This window comes from Mycteria americana, chromosome 2 (assembly GCF_035582795.1).
Source record: "Mycteria americana isolate JAX WOST 10 ecotype Jacksonville Zoo and Gardens chromosome 2, USCA_MyAme_1.0, whole genome shotgun sequence".
Taxonomy (NCBI): Eukaryota; Metazoa; Chordata; class Aves; order Ciconiiformes; family Ciconiidae; genus Mycteria; species Mycteria americana.
Genome location: NC_134366.1, coordinates 81,798,493 through 81,823,562, shown reverse-complemented (window position 1 = coordinate 81,823,562; position 25,070 = coordinate 81,798,493). Strand labels below are relative to the sequence as shown.

At 35.7% G+C, this 25,070-nt stretch overlaps 1 protein-coding gene across 1 annotated transcript in view; it reads left to right on the top strand.

Moving 5' to 3' along the window:
* The window catches only part of EXOC2 (exocyst complex component 2), a 120,512-nt gene that overhangs the window by 59,065 nt on the left and 36,377 nt on the right, over window positions 1-25,070 (top strand). The window contains exons 13-22 of the mRNA XM_075493938.1: window positions 3,866-3,934; window positions 4,191-4,348; window positions 7,433-7,554; window positions 11,190-11,251; window positions 13,988-14,068; window positions 15,034-15,093; window positions 15,956-16,017; window positions 16,928-16,994; window positions 19,027-19,143; window positions 23,219-23,360. Of these exons, the coding sequence (XP_075350053.1) occupies window positions 3,866-3,934; window positions 4,191-4,348; window positions 7,433-7,554; window positions 11,190-11,251; window positions 13,988-14,068; window positions 15,034-15,093; window positions 15,956-16,017; window positions 16,928-16,994; window positions 19,027-19,143; window positions 23,219-23,360 (940 nt within the window). The remainder of the gene's footprint in view (window positions 1-3,865; window positions 3,935-4,190; window positions 4,349-7,432; window positions 7,555-11,189; window positions 11,252-13,987; window positions 14,069-15,033; window positions 15,094-15,955; window positions 16,018-16,927; window positions 16,995-19,026; window positions 19,144-23,218; window positions 23,361-25,070) is intronic.

The window sequence follows — 25,070 nt, the reverse complement described above, 5'->3', positions numbered from 1 at the left end:
TGTGCACTATTAACAGATTTCAAAAGGATACATTTCATAATTCATTTGATATGGGTCATATACAGCTTACCATCATAATTGTTACCAGATAAATACAATAGCTTTGGGGCTTGTGTTACTGCTAAAATTTGGTCACAGAATTACATTATGTTTTACAGAGAATTCACTTCTGGTCCTCAAGCCATGTTGTTTCTTCTCCAGAGGGAGAACTGTAGTGATGGCTGTTGTGGTTTAGCCCCAGTCGGCAACCAAGCCCCACACAATCTCTCGCTCACCCTCCCCATGGTGGGACGGGGAGAGAATCGGAAGAGCAGAAGTAAGAAAACTCGTGGGTTGAGATAAGAACAGTTTTAATAATTGGAACACACGCAAAAAAAAAAAATTGTAATGGGAAGGAGAACAACAAGAGAGTGAGAGAGGAACAAAACCCAGGGAAAAAAACAGTGATGCAGCCGCTCACCACCTGCCGACTGATGCCCAGCCAGTCCCCAAGCAGCGATTGCTGCCCCCTGGCCAACTCCTCCAGTTTATATACTGAGCATGGTGTCCTATAGTATGGAATAGCCCTTTGGACAGTTGGATCAACTATCCTGGCTGTGCCCCCTCCCAGCTTCTTGTGCACCTGGCAGAGCATGGGAAGCTGAAAAGTCCTTGACCAGTGTAAGCATCACTTGGCAACAATGAAAACATCAGTGTGTTGTCAACATTATTCTCATACTAAAATCCAAACCACAGCACTATACCAACTACTAGGAAGAAAATTAACTCTATCCCAGCCAAAACCAGGACAGGCATATTCCCAAGCAGCAAGTCAGACAAAGACAAACACATGATTGAAGTGTAGTGAAGGCAGCTCTCTGTTCCATCAACAGCTGATAAGGCAGTAGTTCACACCTCATCTGCATAGCTGTCACTGGCAAGTCCTGCAGACTGCAGTTTGGACTCGCTCATTCTGGGTCCTAAAAAACTCTGAAGACAAGGTCTGTAAAGAGATGTAGAGACGGTTGGGATGATACAGAGCAGGTGGAAAATAAGCAAGCTTTTGGGCATGCATGTTATTCAGATCAGCTTCTATATTGAACCTAAAAGTTTGTGCATCAAAAACTTCTCTGTTTAACTGGTGCCATATAATTTCATTTGTTGAGATTGTTTTTATCCTGCCATGCTTACAGTGTCCTGCTGTGCTTAAATCCTTGTCATCACAGCTACAGTATTCCACTACAAAATTATCCCTAAAGCAGAACTACAGCCATAGCTATCTACTATTCTTTGCAGCTTTAGTAGAAAACAAAACAAATTAACCTTGGGAAAAGGAGATTTGGAAGCTTATTTTGTCATTTTCCTTTTCTCTAACTAAATTTCTCAAGCGGTCATTCTATTTATTGCCTCTCTAAATCAATATAATGCTTTCATATGATGATACTAATAGGTACTATAGCCCTTTGTATGTTCTACACAATATACAGAGCATTATAGCTCCAGTGAAATAGATTCTATTCGTGATACTCATTTTATATGATAAAATCAAAAGAAAGATATGACACTTACTTGTTCAGTGAAGGAAGTAGAGTCAAGAGTAAACCTTGGTGCTGTTGACTTTCACAAAAATAATTAATTCATAATGGAATTGACAACCTTTATATTTGACAACAGTACCACTGGAAATTAGACTTTACAAATTCACCTGTTATTGTGATTTTTTTTTTTCTCTGAGTACAATGAAAAAGAAAGTGATTTCTAGAGAAACAGAGACTTGAACTGTAAACAAGGTTGAGAAATTCTGCTCATGAAAATGACTGCAAGTGGAAAATGCAGTGGTCTTATGTCATGTCTGAACAAAACATTGTTTCCATGTATTTAAAAAAAAAAAAGAGGAGGTAGTTTTCCTGTTAGTCTCTAAGGTGCCTCTGCTTTTCTGCTGGGCCAGATTCTGAGCTTGTAAGAAATGAATCCACATAGATTTGATTTCTTTTGGTCCTTGTGGAAGCCCCCCAAGTTCTTGGGTAGAGAGGAGGGATGGTGCCCTCAGTTCCTTTTGTGTGTTCTGCATGCCACAGTCAACTGAGGAAGTGGGAGGAGGGGGTGGCATAAGCTAGAAGACTTCTTCTAGAGCACCTAAGAATCTCTGTCACCACATCACATTCAAGACTCAAAGTTTGTAGGTTTTTCTGTCAGAAACCATACAGATTTTAATTGTCCATGAATAAATTTTTTTTTACCATGTTGCTTGCTATATATATTGTCATTCAGGAAGCAAGGTGATTGCTATGGGTTTTTTTAAGAAAAGTTCTGTGAAAATGTTTAGAGGTCATTTCAGTTAGCTTATTCAAGTCTTCAAGACATTTTAAAAATGTGGAAAGAAAAACCCCACATATGAATAACAAGCTATATTTTCTCTTGTTCAGTTTGTAGGTTTTTTGGGGGGTGTTCTTTTTAGTTCTGACAGGTTAGCTATATGCCTTAAAATATTGTCAGTTAAAGATTTACGTGGTATTTTCAACAGTTTAAAAAGTTGAGTTCTTTGAATCACTCTAGGTGAAGTAGCATATGTGAGTAGTAACCGTTGGTCTTACCACAAGATAGTTTTGGTCTGTCTGTGCAGGAAAGGTTTAAGATTGGTCTTCAGCAAAACCACTAAGAAAAAAAAAAAAAGATTGCAAAGATCTGTGAATTTTTTTGTTGTTCTTTAATCCAGCTGTAAAACAGTGTGAATTTTAAGTTGATACCCAAGGTTTAAAGGAATACAGCCTATTTTCTTTTTAAGGCATTAGGAGAGAGAAATGGGCAGCAATATGCAGCAATAACTCGAGTGTTGTTCTCCTTGTCTGAAACTGTATAATTCGGAGCTTTAAAGTACAAGAGTTTCACAGCTATGTATTTTCCAAAACTGTTAAGCAGTTTTATTTTTCTCTAATTTTTGCTCTCTTCAAATTATTTATTTTACCTTAAAAATCTGAAATGCTTTACCTAAAGAGGGAATTTGAAAAATACAGCATTTCAAATTAATGACTTTGAAAGTAAACTGATTCTCTTTGAGAACACGCTTGTCATGCTATTGCACTTCTTGTCCAGTAGATGTTGCTGTACATACATAAAATAGGAGATTTTCTAACTATAAAATTCTACATCTGCACTTAACCCAGTATTTGAAATAACTTTTTCGGTATAATTTACTCTACTGTGTTCTCAGTAGACTCCACAGAAGGCTAGAACTACAAACAGGAAGACTATTAGTCAAACCATGTTTTTCTTCAACTGTAACTGTCTCATGCAAAGTGTACTCATGTTCCTTGTTTTTCAAAGTAGTGAACTGTCCATGAAGATGCTGATTATTTTGCAGAGTCTATTTTACAGTTAGTTGAATTATTCAAAGAGCATTGTCAATAAAATGCTGTTCCTAAAAACAAATAAACATTCAATCCTCCCTCTCACATGTTACATTCCAATAAGTGTCTCCCACTTAACGTCGATGTCCTTCTCTGGGCAGCTTCCACCCTGAGAAAATAGAGTTTCTTCATACAAACTTGATGCACAATTGGACTATATATGTTTTAGCTCTCACTAACATTGCAGTAAGAATACTTTGACGTCATGAAGTTCATATTGCTTGAGCTATTCTTTTATGCTTATCTCTTTGTCTTAAATACACATTGTTCCTCAGAATTAAACACTAGCACACGGATCTACAGTAAGTAGAGTTTATAGATATATGGTCTTTGCTTATTGAGATGCCATGAGTTGGTTTTTATAATTGCATCATAAACTCATCGGTTTTCACTTCTTCACTTTGAAACCCCCTTTTTCAGAATTATTTTAACAGTGATTATGAGATACTTACACTTTTCAATTTTCTCATTTTCACAAGACTGCTGAAAAATCTGGGCAAATGGAAAGATCGAAGAAAAATGCTAGGCAAAGACAAAATGATTTCAAGGTAAGTTATGGAGGGAGAACCTTGCTTTCTTTCAGTTGTCCTTCATAGCAAGGTACCACCTTGTGTCACCACCTTGAAAATCAGATTTCTTAAATCATCTGTGTGCCCTTATACCTCCTTCTTCTCTACTGTCTACCATGTGGAGCCACCTGTAAATCATACATTCCAAGCTTTTGTGTATAGCAAGTACATGGCTGCTTAAGCACATTGATAGAGCTTTTTGCTTGATTTTTTTCTTTCCCTTCTTCTGATGCAGAAAATGATTCAGGAAGTGATGCACTCTCTGGTAAAACTTATCCGTGGAGCTTTGCTTCCATTCAGCCTCAGAGAAGGAGAATCAAGACAGTATGGTGGCTGGGAGATGAAATCTGAACTTTCTGGCCAGTGGCTAACACATGTTATCCAGACTGTAAGGTAAATGGATCTGTGGACATGCAAAATGATGCTATGCCTGGAATATGTGTGCTTTAAGACAAATTGTTTTATTTATTGCATTAAATACCCTGAGTAGTGAGAATGTTAAAGTTTTCAAAAATAGGATTACAAAAAAATTACTTACGGCAGATTTAGGATTCTATGTGCAAGTGTAATTAATAACATCTCATGATATAGCCTTACTACATGATGATATATTCATTTTTTTTCCATAGCATCTTAGGGAAAAGTTTGAATAAAATATTTGCCTGGCACGGCATAGACACTCCATGAATGAAATGGGATTTGATTCTTTAGGGTAGAAAGCAATTACCTGCTTCATTTGCTACACATCTTCCCATCTCTACCAAAATGAGTGAAAATAGCATGCTTCTCACTATAGTATCATTCTTAAATCATAATTTACAGTTGTTTTATGGAAGGTGATACTCCTGCTTATAATGTTATGCTGCTTATAATTAAATTTATAAACTTAGTAATGTGCACATCATTAATTACAAAATGTCTCATTAATACATGGAATTCGCTTCCATTTGTCTATGGAGGTTATAAGAATTGTTATTATCTTTTGGAAACTTGAGTAATACCTCGATATGATACTGTGCTTTTTATCTGCAGTTTTCAAAGCAGGTAACAAGTAAAGCACAGAGGAAGAAAAGAAAGGGATATAATCACACACAGATATTCTTATTGCGGATGGAGCTAGCAATGATACATACCTGTTGTCAAGTCTGTTTAACACTTCCCTGAAGTCTGTTGTCAGTTACATTAGCTGTACTTTAACCATTTAGAAAAAAAATTTCCATGTGAAGTTTCTTATTCTGGCTGATTTTTATGGAAAGCTTCCAATTTAAGAAGGAACTGACTTGGCATTTGATGAAAAGATGTAAAGGGGCAAGGGAACAGGCTTTGGCACCAGTGTTGCCCTTTTATGAGAAGCAATCCAATTTCACTCAAATTATAAAATTCTAGAATTTAACACTTGCACATCTGTAATACTGGCTTGGAAATTTAACCAACAGATTCTCTAAAGGCTGGCTGTGCTTCAGAGTCCTGCCACCTGAAGTGTGATCCAGGCTGAGGTTATAGGATATGTGAAGGCTCTTTTTCAGAGAATCTCTTGCTTTCTGGCCACTGCCCTGGTAATGAACAACTGAACTGAGAGCTGGGGAAATTCTCTCTTCACTTTTCCCCACCTCATGTTCTTTACTGATGCCTGTGCTGGCACTTCAGTAAAGTGAGCTAGACTTTAATGCAAAGTCGTCAAAAGTAGAGAGGAAAAGGGGCAATGTGGAGAAGAGGAACTGAACATACCATGATGGAGTACCAACCAGTGATGACCAGGTCAGAAGTTTTTGCAAGTGCTGCAAGTACTTTTCTTTTCGAGCCCCCACGCTTTTTGATGATCTAATAAATTCTTGTGACTCACACCAACGATTAAGGTGGACTCTTCTCATGAAGTACCTACACATTGCATAAAAATCTTATTTGTTGCAAAGTTATGTAATAGCTTAAGTCTTATTTTTATCGTTCCTAACATTATGAAGCACATGATAGAATTTTACTCTTTTCAGTCATCTCACAAATGATTTACCATTTTCTGCTTGTATTTAAGAATGCTAAAACTTACAAAATTAGATGACAAGGAGCTGGCATTACATCTGTGTGATCTTAATGTTTCTGCTTGTTTATATGTATTACACAGTTTAAAGTGGGGTGGTTGCACGGTCTTTCTCTTGTACCCCATTCTGTCATTGCCCAGTTTGAATAGGTTCCATAGGATAAATTAGAGCTATGTGATAAGGTACAACTGTTGTTGGCAAGACTTTTGCCTTGTTGTAAGTATAGAAAGGTATGTATTTGTTAGGGCGAGTTATATGAGGAAAAGATGGTCTTAGGGATGTGACAGCTGCATGCTCCCTTAGAAATGGAATCAACTCTAAGTACAGGACTTCTGTGCAGCCTAAAGTCACTTAAACTTCTCACAGATGGATATTTACATCCTGTGTTTCCTGGATGGCTGAGAGAGTGCAGATTTATGTAATCTGCTAATTCAGTAGTTGTGCTGAGCAGATAGCAGTCAGGTTAATGGTGGGGTTTTGATGGTTTACGCCCAGCATCGAGGGTAAGGAACTGTAGCCTACAAATGGATGATTGGAAATGTTCCGCTTATTACTCAAACTTGTTTGCTTGTGCCTTTCTACTTCTGTTCTTTGGCATTTTCTAGTACCTGTGCTTTGCTCAGTATAAGCAGTAGGGCAAACAGCAATGACTGCATTTGAATTATCCTTGCTTAAATATCCAAGAGTTAGATAAAAGCAGTGAACCTCGCTTTGTGCCCCTTACTAAAGCCTAAGCACAACAGCAGCCTTTTAGTTAAAAGCTGATATACTGTTCCTTGTAAGCAGCTGCTGTGTTACTATTTCTAAAGGAAAAAATGGAAATGAATGTTTCCATCCTCAGCTATAGTAGCTGGTGATTTGTGCCTGGTCAGAGTTGGGAGCAAAACAGTGAATTAATTCACTCTTCGCTTTGCAGGTGATGCAGTAAGCTGTATTTTGGCTCCTTAAATTGTGTACTCTTGGCAATCTGATGCACAGCCACATCACCATTTATGGCAGCTTGATGGCTGTTACTGTTGTAAATGCAGGTAAACAATTTCTCAGAAACCCTGTTGTAGACCTAGGATTTGATCTAGGCATTCACCTAAAAACAGCAAAAAAGCTACTTCTACTCCAAAAGGATTATTCTTGGATTGTAAGACGAGATGGATGCAGAAAGGCAGGTGGGGAAGTACAAGAGGACAGTGGGAAAAGTTGGCATGTTCCTATGACATTATTGTAATGTTACAAAAAAAAAAAAAATCTGTGTTTGCAAGCTTCTGAATTAAGCAAATAATTAATCTTCTCAGAATGAGATAATCAGTTTTCAAAGACTCACTGTGGATGCAGCTACTGTATTCACATATACAGAAAATGTCTGAAAAAATTCAATTAAGTTATATCAGCTTAAAAAAAAAAAAAAGCAGATTTACACTTCAGTCTAATTTTATTTGCTTTCCAGGCTTAGTTCAGAGTCTCTTACCGCACTCGAAATACCCAATGATATGCTTCAGATCATCCAGGATCTTATTTTGGACCTTCGTGTGCGTTGCGTTATAGTGACCTTACAACACACAGCTGAAGGTAATAAAAGGCTGCGGGTCTGTCTGCTTACTATTTTTTTTTTTTTTTTTTTTCCCCCTCTGATTAGACCAAACCATATTCTGGAAGATAATCATGTTTGTTACCAATATTGTAGTAGCAGTGGGCTCCTCCGAGTTCTGTAGTATCTCACAAGAGTTACTCAAGTACTTCGCTTTTCTGACAGAAATGTGTGTTATGAGTCTTTTCTTCCCTTAGTCAATGAATACAGTAGTTTAGATCTGTTTCCTTTGGGTTGAGACAGTTTTACAACGCAAGTGATTTATCTCATGATGCAGCTTTTCCATATTGGAAATACTGTTTATTTTCTGTTTTGAGTTCTTATACAAAGTGAAGAATTAAATAAGCAATGCCCACCCCCAAGAAAAAAAAATCCACAGCCCTTTATGAAGTATTTTAGTTGTGTGTTTTCCAAGGCCTTTTACTAATATTACAATCCCCAGACTTCCTACTGTGTACACAGCTTTTGCCGTAAATGTCTGGATTGTCAAGGCTAGTAACACGTTCTCTAAATCTAATGTGACTCTATGTGCATCAGAGGCCATTCATCTTACCATCTTGTATTCAACTCTGAAACTTGAATGTGAATGAAATAAATCTTCCAGAAATAAATGTCTCTTAAAATCTTAGGGCAGATTGGTCTACTAATTCACTTAGAATGTGTTTTTTCCAAAAGACTAATTACCCTCAGTGTTAAAAAAATTAGGGCTTTTTTAATCTTTAACATATGTTTCATCATTATTTTGTAGGCTGACATGAAGCTAAGTGTTTTACCCAGGCCTTAAGTGTGCTAAGCGCAGGTGGCTGTATTAAGCAAATTTTTAAACTTTTGGTAACAACAAATCATAAAGTCTCTATGGTTTATTTGATACAATGTTAATATGAATTGTATTCTTGGCTTTTAATTCTTCTATTAAATCCCATTTCAGTGTTAACATTATTTTTCTGCATTACTATCAAGCTAGTTGGCCATACAAGTACCTAGGTTGTCTTGTCTCTTTGAAACTCCTTAGGGAAAGTATTCCCACTATTTCAGATTTCACTTAAAGTATGAGGAAGTCTCTTTTGCTTTTCTTCACTTAGCACAATTGAGATTTTTTTTTTTTTTTAAATGGCAGGTGAAAAATTTTTTATTTTTTTTTTTTAATTGTAACATGAGGATGTCCTGTTAGACTGGCTGACCTCTGTCTAGGAATTGTGAGTGATTCCTCAGATTTCCTGACTGTTTCAAAGGAAGGAAGTATGTAGCTCTGAACTGTTTTGCTGACAATCCTTAGCTTATCAAACCTCTGTGAGCTATCCACCTAGCTTCTCCCATGCGGTCCAGAGAGCTCTGATACGTGATTAACGATGAAGCTCTTGGCCAAAAAGTCTGCTGTCTTACTAGTTTTGCCTACTTGTTGCATCATAACAATAGTGCAGTTCTTTGTTCAGATCCAGGGTTTCTGCTTCTTATGTCCTGATTGCTGGCCACATACATTCTGTGGAGGAAAAACTCTTGTGGTAGTCTGTACCTTAGATTTCTATAAAAGCAGATTTACCAGTCTATGTTTGAATGATTCTCTATTTGGTCTGAACATCTTTATTCATGCTTTTCTTTCTTGAATCGCAAGAGATCAGATCCCTTAAGATGCTGGTATGTTTTGTTGGCTGGATAACGTATCTCTTTCATCAAGCCAATAACAGCAGCCTTTCTCGACTGCTACTTCCATCCCCTATCAGCGAAGCAGTTATGTGTATTGGCTGTAGCATGAAACAGGAGAAAAGATGCCCTGCCTGTATGATGACTCTCATCCCATATTGTTGCACTGTGTGCCTTATTTATGGGACCCTTTTTTCATTCTTTACCAGCTAAAGCAAAATTGCATATGTTGAATGTTTAGATAGTTTTTCTGGACAGGACCAGGTTAATTGGACCCTTGGAGAAACTGTTACTTTTAGGGAACCAGTGAAAGAACAGTTAATGGATATTCTCACGGAGCTATGTAAACGGATCTCAGATGTAGTTATATCTGTAATATATAAGTCAAAAAGGCTCCTCCTGGACTTGAATCTCACCTATAGAGATTGAATCTCACCTTCAGAGAATCTCTCTGAAATATGAGGTGCGTAGACTGCTGATATAAAAGTTCAGTCTCATCTCTTGCTGCGTGTTATAAGTTGGTAAAGGCATTCAGATCAGTTAACATTTTTAATAGAGCACTCTACCATTAGCTATTTAAATAGGACAAATCTGCCCACGCACAGGGTTTTCTTGTTGTCTTATGATAAACACCATGTACTCATGCTGGCCCTGAGAAGCAGTCTGCGTTCTTTCCCTCTGTTATGTGATCACTGGTCATAAAGGTCATGAAAGCCAAATTATGTGAATGCCAGACTAGACAGGGGGTTTACATGAGTGTATTTGACTGGAATTTGGTCAGCAGTGAAATACGAGAAAGAAATTTGTTTCTTTTGTATTTATATTAGCTCAGAACAGAATGCAAAAGTGAGCAGCCACAAAAACATGTAAAGGCTAACCAGTGCAATCTAAAGCCTCGCAAGAATATTGGTTGAATTAAGAGGTTTACTAAATAGGGAAATGGAACAGAGTAATTATTCTGCAGAATCCCTTAATACTTTTTATCCTCGCTAAGCCTATACTTCCATGAGATTTAGAATTGCAGGGTATGACACCATAACAAAGCTTCTTAATTTAGCTAATTAAAGCACCAATATAGTGAAGATACCTTTCAGCATGCATTAGTTATCCTCTTTTCTTGGATTTTGGGGAGAGATGCTAATTCACGGCAATTTTTGCTCATTTAAAAGGGAGTTTCATGATGTACAGACAGTTGTGATGAGCAATTTGTGTGTGAAAAACTATGGCAAAGCCCCCACGAACTGCGCACAGTTCATCTTTATTCTGTTCACAAGTAGATTAAGCCCAGAAAAAGCTATGATGCAGAATGCGTGTGTCCATAGAGGAATTTTGTTTACAGTGCATGAGCTTTGGATTCACATCCTGACTTAGCTCCTGTTAGGTTTGGTAAACCTATGGAAGTTGGCACCTTCTGGGTAGTGGAAGAGAGTGCTTTTTGCATATGCCTTCATGTATTTTTGAAGAAAGTCTAGCACCATGGACCCTGAGTGGGGACTCTGAGCCTCTTTTATGGTTATTAAATATGAATTATATGCTGTGCTTTCTGTCTTTGCTAAAATGCTAGGCAGTTGTTCTTTCATTTTTAATTCAGAGCTGGAGTATAGAGACTAGAGACTTGGGTTCTTAAATGCAGTATTTTATGTTTTGATTAAAAATTTACAAAATAAACCCAAAGCCTTCACAATATTCCTTTAATTTTAAGCTTTCCAGTAAAAGATGTGCTTCATGCAACTCTTGCCATGTATCACAGATATGCTTCGCTATGCGGTGTCACCAGCATACCATGTATGAGTTCCATTCTTAGTCATTTGAGAGTGCTGAAAGCTTTGAAGCTTTTAGTGCTATTTGCTTGTATGCCTAGTCATTGCAGTCCCAATGTCTGTGGTTTATCTTTTCAAGTTCAAGGAGTTTTTAATAATGAAAATGAATACCTTCTCCCTCCCCCCCCGCTTCCCCCTATTGCTCTGTCTTACAGATATAAAGAGGTTAGCTGAAAAGGAAGACTGGGTTGTTGACAATGAAGGTTTGACATCGTTGGTGGGTATACTTGTGTGTCTTGTAGGCACTTGCTTTGCTGGATTTTTTTTTTTTTTTGCAAGTGTAATGAAACGTCTTTCTATATTCTCCAAAACTTGAATTATTTTGGACTTTGTCTGTATGTTTGCATACTGGTGTCTATAGTTTTATTAAAGTATGAAAATATAGGAAGATAAATACAAAATTTTTTGTTTGGATGGTTACTTATTTACAGCACTCTTAACAGATCCCATCACCAAACACAAAGGTGGTTTGGTTTTTTTTCTTCCTTTTCCAAAATTTTCATTTGTACTCCTTAAACTATTATGACTGAAGTAACTTTAAGTGATAATGGTACTACTAGACAGCAATATTTTTGAAGGTGCAAAACAGGAAAAAAAAAAAACATAAATAAAAGCTTTGCAGATTTGTGCCGTGTATTGAGAGACAAAAATAAATAAGAACTGGGCATCAAGATATGTAGCATGACTTTCTGCCTTAAGTAGGGTTATTTAAATGTATCAGTATAATTACTGCTGACCTCTAGCATGATTTTGCCAAGATAAACAATAATAACTTTCATTGTTAAGCATCTTATTTTAGGGATGGTTTACTGAAGTAAAAAATTGTTTTTGAGGTCACAACAAGTTCAGTTCACATCAAAATGCTTCATAACTTAGTAGGCATACTACCATGGAATTGGTCTGTAGCTAAATAAATAGGTCACTTATATGTTATAATGAGAAATTGAACTGAAAAGCAGCTAATTTAGGAGGTTGCCTACACACAAACAACAAATGACTTGAAACCAAATTCAGATAAATTAGTGAGATGCTTTCTGGAAATACACAGTAATGAGTAATGCCTAAAACACAGCAAGCACGTTGTAGGTGTGACTTAAAAACAATCTGCGAAAGCAGAAAGGGCCTGTGGGAGGGAGAGTTGCTTTGTGTATATTATCTAAGAGAATGCTCCACAGACTTTAGTTTTTCTTATTTGCTTCTATAAATACATGTTTGAAGTTGAGTAGGAGGGCATTAAGCAATCACATTATACACATTGTAGGAAGGAGTGTTGTTGGGCAATTGTAGTATTATAACCAGATTTACAGCTTCTGGTCTTGGTTTCAGTTGCCACTGACTTGGGCAAGTCCCTTAACTTTTCTGTTTTTCACTCTATTTGTCTGTAAAATGGAGGGAGGAGGAAGGATCTTCCACAAAAGCTTGGTTTCTTTATGCTTTTGCTGTATCCTAACCTGTCTTTGTTTAAAAACTGCTGAAGTCTTTTTTGTATTTAGAAATCACCCATTAATTCCTTGTATACAGCACTTCCCTAGATACCTTTTGAGGCCATGGTTGAGACATGCCAAATTTGAATGGTGGCAGTTGACTATATTTTGTCATAGCAGGGTTATTTATCTACTAAAGTAGAGTTCATTGTGGTAATATTATAGCAAAAATTGTAGCAAAAATGAACCAGTATAAACAAGGGCCACGCAGTCTCTTTGGGGACATTTTAGGCTTAAGATAGAAACTGTATTTTAAGTTTGTAGGAAATACTGGTTGAAAACCTCTTTAGCATTTATATTCCAGGTAAAAGATACAGTAAGACACAGAACCAACTTTCCTCAGTTTCATAATATCCAAAGAATAACATGCCTGAACAGCATTCTTCTCCTGAGGTGTGATGTTTTATTATGCGGAAACAAAAAAACAAGAGCAGCACTTTACAGCTGTTCTTCTGCTTTTTAGCGGGTCCAAAAATAATAAATACAGATTGTCTTAGTGGCTTTTTTCATGATTTTCAGGTTGCCATGCAGGCATCACTTTCATGATCCACCTCCACCCCAGCATTTACAGAAATCAAAGTTACTCCTAAACCTAAAGTTGGTGACATGCCATAAACTACCTACTGCATGAAAAGCAGGTTTACATGGCTTAGAAGCTTTTTTTTGTCCACCTCTTTGACCCAAATCCAATAGGATGATGTCCCTCTTTTCTAGAGCAGTGACACCTCTCTGCTTCACGTTGCCCTGTACAACAGCTTCCTGCCTGATACTGGCAAGCAGCCTCATTTTAAAAAAAAAAAAAAATAGGTGTGACTTAACAGGGAAGAGAGAAAGACAAGGAAAAACTGACTAAAGACTCTGGTGCTGTGAACTCGTTTGCACTTTCAGAGTGAAATTGATACATGCATCAAGACATTTGCACTTCAGGTTTGGAAACCTGAAGATAGAAAAAGCCCCCCAAACCAGTGGGGTTTTTTTCTTCCATGTGAAAGCAATTTCAATCAATTTTTCTTAGAAACCTTTTGCTGAAATAAAAAGCAGAAATATCAGATATCCCAGGTGAATTTCTATACCAATATAGAGGGGGGGGAGGAGGAGGGAAGGTGTCACAGGCATCTATAATGTAACTGTCAATATATGCTACCACAAACAAGCTATAAAAAAAATCTTTCATGACCCTTTTAGAGGAGGCTGTTTCATGTGGAAGTCTCTCATTCAGATAAAAATGTACATTGATCTATGGTAATAATTCTGTAGTTATCTTAAGTACAAAAGTACATCACTACAAAAAGGTCCTCTGGTAATATATGAATTGTGATTTTTTTTTTTTTTTAATTATTATTATTTTTTTCCTTGTTTGGGATAACTTGGAAATAAAGAGCTTACCTTATGGCATGGAAGTTTTTATATATTTGTGTAGTATACATTTAACATGCTTATCTAAAGCTAACAAATCATTTGCCTTTCAGCCATCCCAGTTTGAACAGTGCATTATCCATTCCTTGCAATCTCTTAAAACTGTGCTGGACTGCAAACCTGGAGAGGCCAGTGTAAGTTTTGATTTATGCTTTTATTTTCATTCTTTTTATGTAAATTACTGTCGGGTTTCAGAACAAGAACTTTCAGAGAATGATACAGGGGTATAACTTTCCTCTTTATTTTTTTCTGTGTACACCCTTTTCACTGCTGCTAGCTTTTTAGAATTCTGTTTGTGTTTCCTTTGTTAGGGGTCATTGTGTGTGTATGGGGCAGATTGGATCTTTAAAGCTGTTTTTTCGAAAAATTGCTACTAATGTAGCTGATAGCAGTAGATGTGACTTCATTTACAGGGGGAAAAAAAGAGGGAGGAGCAGCATTCCTAAGAGTTACTCCTCACTCAGTGTTGCATCCAGACTACATGCAGAACTTGAATTCAGCTTTTTACTTCTGTAAACTTTATTCTAAATCAGGAGTCCTGATTGTCCCCATCCACTTAGTGCCTTGAGGCCCTGATTGATTGTGATACTGGTGTTTTCTTTCAGGTTTCAGTGATCTAAGGAAGTTTAACACTTTTCCAAAGTCCCTTGGGTCCCTCTGTATGGGTATTGTTTCTCTCTCATCCCTTATTTTAATTTTTACGGCTAGTTTGTCTAGTTTCTTAAGCAACATTATTCAAAAGAATCTGCAGTGCATGGTGAATCCTTCTTGTTAGGGTGCAAAGATCTTTGAATATCCTGGGAGCTTTTGCTGCAATTCCATTAGCCAACAATGATATGTATCATGTGTACTAGGTACTAGGACTTCTGTCCTTTTAGTGTGTTATCTCCTCATGCTAATCAAACTGTTTACTGGGACTTTGTATTCTTTCTTCCCATTTTTAGGGTGGGGAAAAATTGAAATTGATCCATGAGAAAACACTGTGTCCCAGCACATTCCTGTAATTGTGTCATCTCTTTAGGGATAGGTTACTCAGGCCTTCCTTGAGAATAAGGCCACGTGAAGCTGTTCTGCTGAAATAATATGCTTGCATCTCCAGGTTTTCCAGCAGCAGAAAACACAGGAGGATGTGTGCCAGCTAAGCATTGGGATCATGCAGGTAACTCAAGTACTTTTAAGTATGAAATTGTGAACACAAGTGATCAACAAAAATGTGTGCTTTGTACCCTGCCCACCTCCCGAAAGGTAGCTTAAGTTGATGATTGTGTTATTCCTCTGATACACTCTGGGATACTGAGAAATGTTTGACTTTAAAAGTAGGTAGAGCTTACTAGCTGAATCTGATGATATCAAATCATCAGAGGGTAAGTGACATATTCAAGTATTTTACTGATTGTGACTGTTCAAGATTTTACTGATGATTGAGACACTTGCTGAGCTGGTGTCGTCTAACATCGATATACTGCAGTAAAAGGAGCAATGCTGATTTTCATCAGCTGAAGATCTAGCTTTTAATTTTTGTATCAGAAACCAGTATTCTTTGTAACAGAATCTGATTTTTGTAAATATATTTGAAATTAGATAATAGCATGCTTTAGGCTTTTGAACCATTTTTATAGTCTTCTCAAATAAGAAATCATGAGCCAAAGCAAAAAATGGATTTTAGTGATTCTTCTGCAATGTTTACTTGGGATCAACTGTTCAGATTGAACACTTGAAAACTATTAACAATGCTGCCTTTGCAAATCAGCAGATTATCACTGCATAATTTTAGCCATGCATGATGAGAATCACTTAGCAGGATTAAAAACTCCTGTGTTTTGCTACAAGTAAACTGTGATGCATATAAAATTGAAAATATGCATTCAAAAGGTGTAACTAAAATGTTACTGTATTTATGTACGGTTTAAGACAAAGAAAGGAGATTATGATTTTTCTGTTTCAATTGACTGTAGTAAAAGTAAATTTAAGATTTTTTTAGTTCTGGCAGAAAATGTAGATCTTGCTTTATTATTTCCTAGGTCTTTATAGACTGTTTGGAACAACTGAGCACCAAACCTGATGGTGACATAGATACAGCACAGTAAGTAAAATAAATAGGACCTAGGTGTCGTATTCTGAAATTGTGGGTGCAAGTCTCAAATTTCAGTGGTGGTGTGGTTTTATTCCCTCTGGTATTTCATATTTCTTGTGAATACTTTTGCCTCTGGTTAGTGATGCTTTGAAATAAGAGCACATACTTTTTATGCCAAACAATTGAGTGACATCATGTAATAAATATTGTACAAGATAATGAAAATGGTATTAATTATACCATTTTATTCAATAACAGGAGTTGTGTGCTGTAGAAGCAGGTATGTTGGTTTTGACGTGACCTTACATGGAATGAGTTGTCCTTGTCACTAAGTAATGTCTGGTCATGGAGAAACAACCCCTGCCTTTCTTTTATCCCCTTCTATTTTGACTGGTTCTATTGGTATTTCTGCTAAATTCTTGAAAGTTTGTTTGATAATTGGTCATGAGCCACGTATTTTAGAGACCAAAACAAGACAGAATAGCCTGAGTTTGCAAGAGTACCAATCCTTTCTTTGTCAAAAGCCAGAGACTTGGCAAATATTGGTACCTACAATGTGCATTAGAAAAAGGCAAATTAGCTGTGTTCCTAATGCCACTTATTTTGCTATTTGCATGACACTGTTGGCTGGATAGGTGTAAAAACAAAACAGAATCTGTGGTAAACCAGAGAAATCATAGAAAATGAAAATCCTTTAAGAAGGAAGGCTCTGTAGCTAGAATAGTACTGTCTGGCCACAGAGCTCCTGCAGGCTTTGTGGACCTCTTAGAAAACCTGAGGAACATGGGCTGCTTTATTTTCTGGTGTGAGGGGACTTGAAATAAGATTCCAGTCTTCTGTTCCAACTGTTCATTTGAATCCACCATGTATCAGATAATCAAAAGCACTATACTACTCACTTTTTAAACAATATTCCTAGTCTTTCAGTTGATGTTTCATCTCCAGATTTGTTTGGAAGCATTCATGAAGACTCAAGTCTTTCTTCAGTAAGTTTGGCTTCTATTTCTAAAAGCTGATGTGAAACTTAATATTTCTCTAAGTTACAGGAATGTGGTCCTTTTTTTTTTTTTAAGTGTTTCAGGTTTTTGTTTTCCTTTTTTAGAGAGCACTTCTGTATTCTAGAGGCATTTCCTAGATACATATCTATATAAGCGTAAGAAAATACAAGCTCTTTTAAGAAATACTGTTAGTTTATGTTATCTTAGTATACCATCTTAAGGTAACTAATGAAGACATTTTTTGAAACTAGGTCCTCCTCAGAAACTAAAATGGCATCACTGAAATCAGTGCAAATGGCACTGGTGTTAAGACAGCTGAGGATTTGACTTTTGATTTACCACCTTGTTTTAAATGATAAGAACTGGTCTGATTATTAGTTACTTTTTTAAATCCATGAAGATACATATATTCAGTAATGTAGTTTTTCCCCAAAAAAATTCCTGAGAGTAAGTATTGGTTATTTGTTTGGCTTGTTTGGATTTAGTTTTGTTTTTTAGAAAATTGGAAAAAAGTTTTTTAATATTCTTGACACTTTGACTTTGGTTAATATACTTTCTTCTAGTCTGGTGGCTGATGAAAAAATGTAGTTGTTCCCTGCAACAAACGTAGTGAGAACCTCTTGTGAAGTTAATATTCCTTCGTACAGGTTTTAAACATTGTCAGAAACCCAGCTTTGCCTCATTTACAAGAGCAATGAACATTCCTGCTACAATAAAGAATCACAGATTGCCAAATCAGGCCAAGTTTCTGAATTGCAGACTATAATAATTAGTTCTTTATATCATTTTATTCTTGCAACACATAGATTTTGATATTAATTGTTGACAATAGTAACTTTTGGTGGCTGTGACTTCCTCCCATATGTCATAGGTATGAATGTTTAAATAAAAAGGAAATCAACAATTTTAGACAATGTTTGGTTTCCATGGTATCATATTAATTTTCTTCTGTAAATCACAGAACACTTTATCTTCACTTTCCTGACTGAGTAATGAGAACAGAGAAAGTGATTTGACCAGAGTAAGATTTGTCACTGTATTTTTAAAATTCTCATTTTTTGAGGAGTCTATATACCAACTGATTATAATTTAAAGTAGTAGGCAAGTGCACATCTCAATACTAGTCGTCATATTACTGGAATACAAAACCGTCAGGAGTTCTTCTGGGTCTGAAAACCAACACCATTTTTAATCAGATCTGCACTCTTATGATGACTTCATTGCCAAATAATTTTGTTTTCAAAATATTTGCTGGTTTGATTTTGAACTTCCATCTGAGGTAGAAAAATGCTTTCCCATTGGGAGAAGGAGAGGGGAAGAGGGAAGACCAAATCTATTTAAATAGTAGTTCTGTCTTGTTTGGTTCTTTGTCTCTTTGGAAACTACACCTTGTTGCACGAAGGTCAGGGAAAGGCAATTCTGGTATCTCAACTCCAGAATGTATTTGACCTTCTTGTAATTAAAAAAAATCATTAAAGAACAGAGATAAGTTATAACCACCTAATTTTTTTTTCAAATTGACTGCTGAAATTATATTATGTACTTCTGAAGCTTCTAGTATTTTAGAATGGGTGAGTGCATTCGTTCAGTACCTGATTTGCTTCCCTTGTTTTAGCCAGCTTCATGTAAAAGTGAAGATGATCTTCGGTTAATTTTATGGTGGTCATAATGCTTAGCATATTTCTTGAAACAAAGTAAAAGCCAGAAACAGCTTCCTGGAAAGCTGTCCAAACCTAATTTTTGTAAAGAAGTCTTAATCGCGATTCTGTATTAGTCACAGCTATTCCAGTGAATGCTCGAGATCCTATAGAAAAACCATACATGTTCAATCATCATACCTGATATTCACTCAGTTCTTGGTGTTTCATTGACAAAAATATTTGTAAACTCTACTTCATTTATCAGCGTGTTTATCACACACAGAGAGTCAATAAAATACTAAACACTTACAGTATTGGTCATGCTGATACTTCTTTTTTCTAACTATTATACTATTTCTTCTCTTAAAACAAATTTTTAGGAACAGAGGCTTTTAATTGCACTCAGTAACTGCCGTTATCTGGAACGTCATACCTTCCTAAATATAGCTGAACATTTTGAGAAACATGGCTTTCAAGGGGTTGAAAAAATAACTCAAGTAAGTGAGAGCACTGGAATGAAGTATCATTGCTTGAAGGAAACAGTTTTTATTTGTTTTACTTTCTGTGGAAATTAAGTGCAAGTGTTCAAAAGGTGAACCTTCTACAAATGAGTGGGACTCCAAGCATCAGTTGGACACAACAACAACAATGATACAGTTGTATGTGTTCCTATAAGGCTTAAATAGCTGGTATAGAAAATGTGACCTCTTTCTTATTCAGGACTTGTGTGTTCAATGACAAAGCTTATCAGATTTCTTAGTAAAGCTGTTTAATGTCACTGTGTTTTCTTAATGCAGAGAATAAAAGATCGTTATCTCAAATATACTTGATAAATTATTTCATCTGGCAATCTGCGTTACTGATAGCTGTTGTTCATAAACTAGTTCAGGTTTTTTTGTTGTGTTTTGGGGTTTTGTGTTTTTTGTTGGTTTTTTCTTTTTTTCAAAGAACGAAAATGTCAAAGTGGGCGGCAGTAGCTGTCTCATTTTCCTGCCTTTTTGTAAAGATTAATCATTTTTTATGAGAAATGTTGTGACTTAATCCTTAGGACCATAAAGCTAGTTTATTTCCAGAAACATTTGTTGGTTGGAAGTAAAATGTTATCTTTTCCGGTACAGAGTAGAATATTTCACTTGAACTGATGTTTCTACTGTGTAGTACATCCTTAGTCTCGTTCTGCCTGAATGTTGTTTGAATTTCTGTGGCTGAAGTAATTTTGAATAGCATTTAAATGGGGTTGATATTATTTGTATGGTTAGTACAGTATACAAAATTACTCTGGATATTGCTGTTCTTTGCTACTGAGACAACTGAGAGTTGAGCTAGGTACAGTTAGTGTTGTCTAGATAAGCAAATAAGACATCTATTATGCATGTATTCAACACTCTTGTCTTGTACAGCCACATCAAAGTATTGCCATTAAAAGTCTGGTAGGTTTATAAATGACAAAATTCAAATGTTGAAGTTGCAGATTAATTTCAAATCTGTTAACACATTGAAAGTGCTGACTGGTGCAGTACTTCATATATGGAACACATCAATCAGTAATGCTAGCTGGGAGGATTTGGATAATTAGATAGTCATCTTAAAAGGGCAGGTTTTGAACCCTTCATTAATTTTAAGAGAGGCTAAAAGCTCACAGGTTTAGAGGGGTGGGTTGATTGTTTCAGTTTTTTGTTCTGTCACCTAAACTTCTGTAAGTTTCTTAAATTATTTAGCTATTTATTAGATTAAAAAATTGCAATAAAGAATTGACAAAATTTTTGAAAAATAGAATTTGATTTTATCTGAGAAGACTGAAACAAAACTATACTTTTAAACTCTGTTAGCTTTATAAATTGAATTTTAAAGTGAATTTTGTAGTGTATATTGGTAAAAACTATCTGTTGGTTGGGAGTTTTTTAAAGTTGCCTTTGCTAGAAGGGAAATCATTATTATCTAATATTCTGAAAATACAGAGATCATAAAATAGTAACCAAGAAAATTTCCTTACATTCTATATGGTTGTTATTTCCATTTTTTTCTTAGTGTGCCAAATACAAAGTTACACAAAATGGCCAAACTTTACACTCTGCTTTAGCACATGCAATCTTGCAACATACTTATGGTACTCACCAGTAATTATATTTAATTTCTACATAAGTGCTTTTCTGTGGAGATTCTTTAATTCAACTTTTTATCATCAGTTTAGTCAGTTAGCAAGAGGGAAAAAATAATTATGTATCCCATAACATTCATCCTAGCTTATTGATTAAGCTTCTGAATAAAATTGTTTCCACAGTTCTGATACTTAGATAAGGCAGAGGGGTTACTAGGATAGAGGCTCAAAATGGCTTTAATACAAAAATTGAAAACTGTAGTTACAGGGAAGTTCACAGCAGAAAGATAACAATGAGAGAATTGTATATTTGTATGAGCATTTACCCCACTTCGGAGTCAGGAAAATGGGTATACACAATGGAAGTTGTTGAGGACTTCTATTCTGCTTCACTTCCCCCATCCTGGGCTCAAAATAACATTCAGATGAATTGTTCATTCTTTCTTGTAATCTTTCCACCAGCAGAAAAACAAGGTTACCCACCACTATCTTAATTGTGCATTGAACTTGAAACAGGTTGAAGAGGACTCGCATGAAACAAAAAAACCTGTACTGAATGTGCAGATGATCTTTTGTATTGAATGACTGCAGAAGTGGAAGGTGGAATTACTTAATTCTAAAACAATTTGTTAAGGACAACTGAAACAGTTGGTTCACAGATTCTCTGAATGGGTTCATGTTTGCAGGGACGTCCCACTGGAACTTGTACTTTATTTTTCCCACTAGCTCAAACCTAAATAAGAATGGTCTAAGGATAATTATTCTCCCTAATCATAAGAAATTGAAGTGAAGAATGTCTTGAAACCCATTCCAGGTTTACATTTCTCTGATCCTGTTTAAGGGGAAAAAGAGTGAGATTTCTGTATGTTTCTGAGTGTGTTCTTTTTCAAGTCTTGAGTGTCAACAGGCTGTCAGGTAGAAGGGAAAGAAGAAGAAAATAACCTTGATCTTCTCCTGGGACCAAATTTGCAGTGCCTCATGAAAATCCTATCTTTGGGATATAGATACTCTTGTGACAAGTTAAAGGAGGTTCATCAGACAGAAAAGCAGGAAAGTGGCGGTGTTTGTTGTTTCTGAGCACCAACTTCACCATCCCAACTTTCCTGAATCTGGCAGCAGCTTTGGTCTCAATAATACCTCTGTTTTCCCTTGCACTTATGATCTTATTCCTGAAGGCTTATCTGTCTGTCCCTGACTCAAATATTGCAGTTCCCTTTTCTCTCCACTTAACAATATAAGCGTGCCAGAGGAGAACATAGTTTAGAGACATCCCTGCAGTGAATGTGCTTCATCCCTTATTCTGTAGCTTGCAGCATTAAATCTTTAGAAAGGAATGATAAGGAATTGATATTCTTCTTTTCTTTCGCTCTTCTGAATTCCCAGTTTGATCTAGAGCCCTGCCTTCTTCCTTACTTTGCTTCTGGAAATTATCTCATCTATACGTATATATTTTTTTTTTAATATATATTTTTTTTATATATATATATAAAAAAATATATATACTTTTTTCCTAATGGTTGAGGAAAATGAGTACTAGTTTAAAAGCTCTACTTTTCTATTGCTTAAACTCTTACTTATAAACAAAAATACATTTAAGTAGAAGTCACATGATATTTTCAGCATATTTTATTTGCATTTAGCAGCCATTACCATCATAAGATACTGACTTTCTACTTTAACATTTTATGATATGCATTGTGTTCCAGAATTGTTTTAGAAGCTATAATTACAGGGGGGTACCTATGTTTAATGAAAAGTCTTGTATAAAATTTAAAATTGTTCAGATACTATGAACAAACTATGCATAGCCCTTAGCTTTCAGTGTGGCTAAGTTGTGTGAATTGCTAAAAATTGCATAGAGAGCTGTTAAAGAGAAAAATTCTGCAGATGTTGGTGAGCTGCAGCTTATGCTTCTGTTGTACAGATATGCCTTGAAGTACAGCGGGGAAGTTCACATGTACAGTTTCAGAAGGCAGAGACTCCTAAATCAGTCTGTGTATTTTTCAAATATAGAGCAGATAGTGAGAAATTGTAATATTACAATTGGTACATCTTAAGCATAATACAAAAATCTTCATGTTTCAGGATGGAAATTATTATGGGCATATTTTAAAGCATTGACAAAATTCAGTTGTTTACTTGGTGCAAGATCAAGACCTCCTGACATGCAGAAAAAAAATCATGCCATTAGACAATTACAGAGTGATCTGCCTGCTTTGGCATTCCTTGGACTTTTCCCAAAAATGTCTGTTGCTGAGCACAGTCAGGAAAAAATATTATACTGGGTAGGATGGACAGATAATATGGAAGTTCTTAGGTTTTTATATATGTAATTATAACTGAAATGTGTAAGTAATTGCTACTTTTTACCGAAAATTAAAGACATAAGGTAAATTTTTGGGCTATGTATTTAATTCTTGTAAATAATGACTATTTATTACGCTCTTTCTCTTTTTTGTTTTTGTTTTTTTTAGGTTAGTATGGAATCCTTGAAAGAGCTGGATCAAAGACTGTTTGAAATGTACATTGAATTCAAGGCAGATCCAATAGTTGGGTCATTAGAACCTGGCATTTATGCAGGATATTTCGATTGGAAAGATTGTCTTGTTCCAGCAGGTAAATATCTGCTTACTAAACTCCGACATCATTTTAACAGTGATTGATAGGAGCTAAAATATACTGTACAGTTAAAAACTTTTTTCTAGTCTGTGTTTTTAACTTTTGACAAGTTCTTATTATAAGTTCTTTCTCACAGACTTTACATTCCTAAATAATTTTTCAAATAGCCCCAAATGATTAAAGCAGCTTTTATCATTGATAATCTCTTTAATACTTGTTTTTTGTGATTATTTTGCTTCATTGCTTATATATAATAGAAAGAATTATAAAAGACATCTTTGAATTTCATAAGAAAATAGCATTGAGTTTGTTTGGGATTTTTTCCAAAGAATCTGGCTACTTTTGTAATAGATGTAATTACCGTTCTGAAAAGGTAAAATTATGAGAAAATGCATACTATAACAGTAGTTCAGCAACGAATGTTAAACCATCGAAGCAGGGCAGGTATAAGGTATTTAGAATGACTGAGATGTTAGTCATTATTTAGGTGCTTTAAGAGCCTCTGTTTTAAGGAAGCATAATATAAATGAGTCTGTCTTTTTTTAAAGTAGTGAATACTGTGCACATCTGAACATTTAGGTCCTTCAAACATCTAATTTGTCATATCTAAAGCTAATACATCTAAATAACTTATCACATGAATGCCTGGTTAATACCAAGTAGAAATTAGTTGCAGTAACATAGTACATGGCATTTTGAAGGTGATCTTGTATTAATTTTCAGTAAATCAGTGATTGACATGACAATTTGTACTTTCTTGTTTTGATTGTTTCATAGAGTTGTATATGGCAAGCTTAGCAGAATTTTTGTGGTACTTTAAAATTTGATAGGGAGGTAATTACAAGAAGCACGCTTGTAATCTGTGAATCAAGAGCTGCAGTGCTTACTCACTGGGCCTTAAAAACACAAAGATTTTAGGGTTTATTACTTTAGAGAAAAGTTTCTTCTATCTTTTTTTACTACTTTTGTGCTCAGAATATATGTTCTAATACAGTTTATAGTGGGAAACAGCTTGGATTTTAATCTTGCACGTTCAAATTTATATCTGAATAAGACATAAGTTCTCATCATGTTTGAGGTATGGTTTTGCTTGGCATGTTGGCATTCCACCAGCTAAAAAAGACAAAGAGAAAGTTGTTGTTGTCAGCTTTTTATATGCTCGTTTCTTGATCTATGCATTGGGATCTACTTACTATACTCATGTTGCCTTTAGGATTATTCTGTATTATTTTTTCATTTAAAGGGAATATTGAATTTCTATTATTAGAGGTGTGCCGTAGTCTGCTTGTTGTCCAATTTATTGTTGTTTTTACATACTTTCTCTGCAGCTTTCTGGCAAAAATCAAAGTGAAGATGGTGAATATTAGAGACACCCCCCCCCCTTCAAGATTACATATAGTGTTGGCCAAGAGGTGCCAATTTGAAGTAGTAAAAAAGTTGTTCGGTGTGTTTTGTTAATCCACAAGCGAGCCATTTTAAGAAGGAACATATAGTCGCTTCTTCCATGCTTCTCCACCTTGATGAACTATCTTTCTGATGGATAAATTCTGTCAAATGTACCCTGTTGACTATTGGTATAAAATAGTAACTTTGAGTACCTTCATATTGTCTGCTTATAGAAATGGTTAGTTGACCCTGAAAATGTTTGGTGCTCTGAAGATAAAATTAGTAAGTGACTGGGAAAGCCTCCCTCTGTAGATAGGAGGT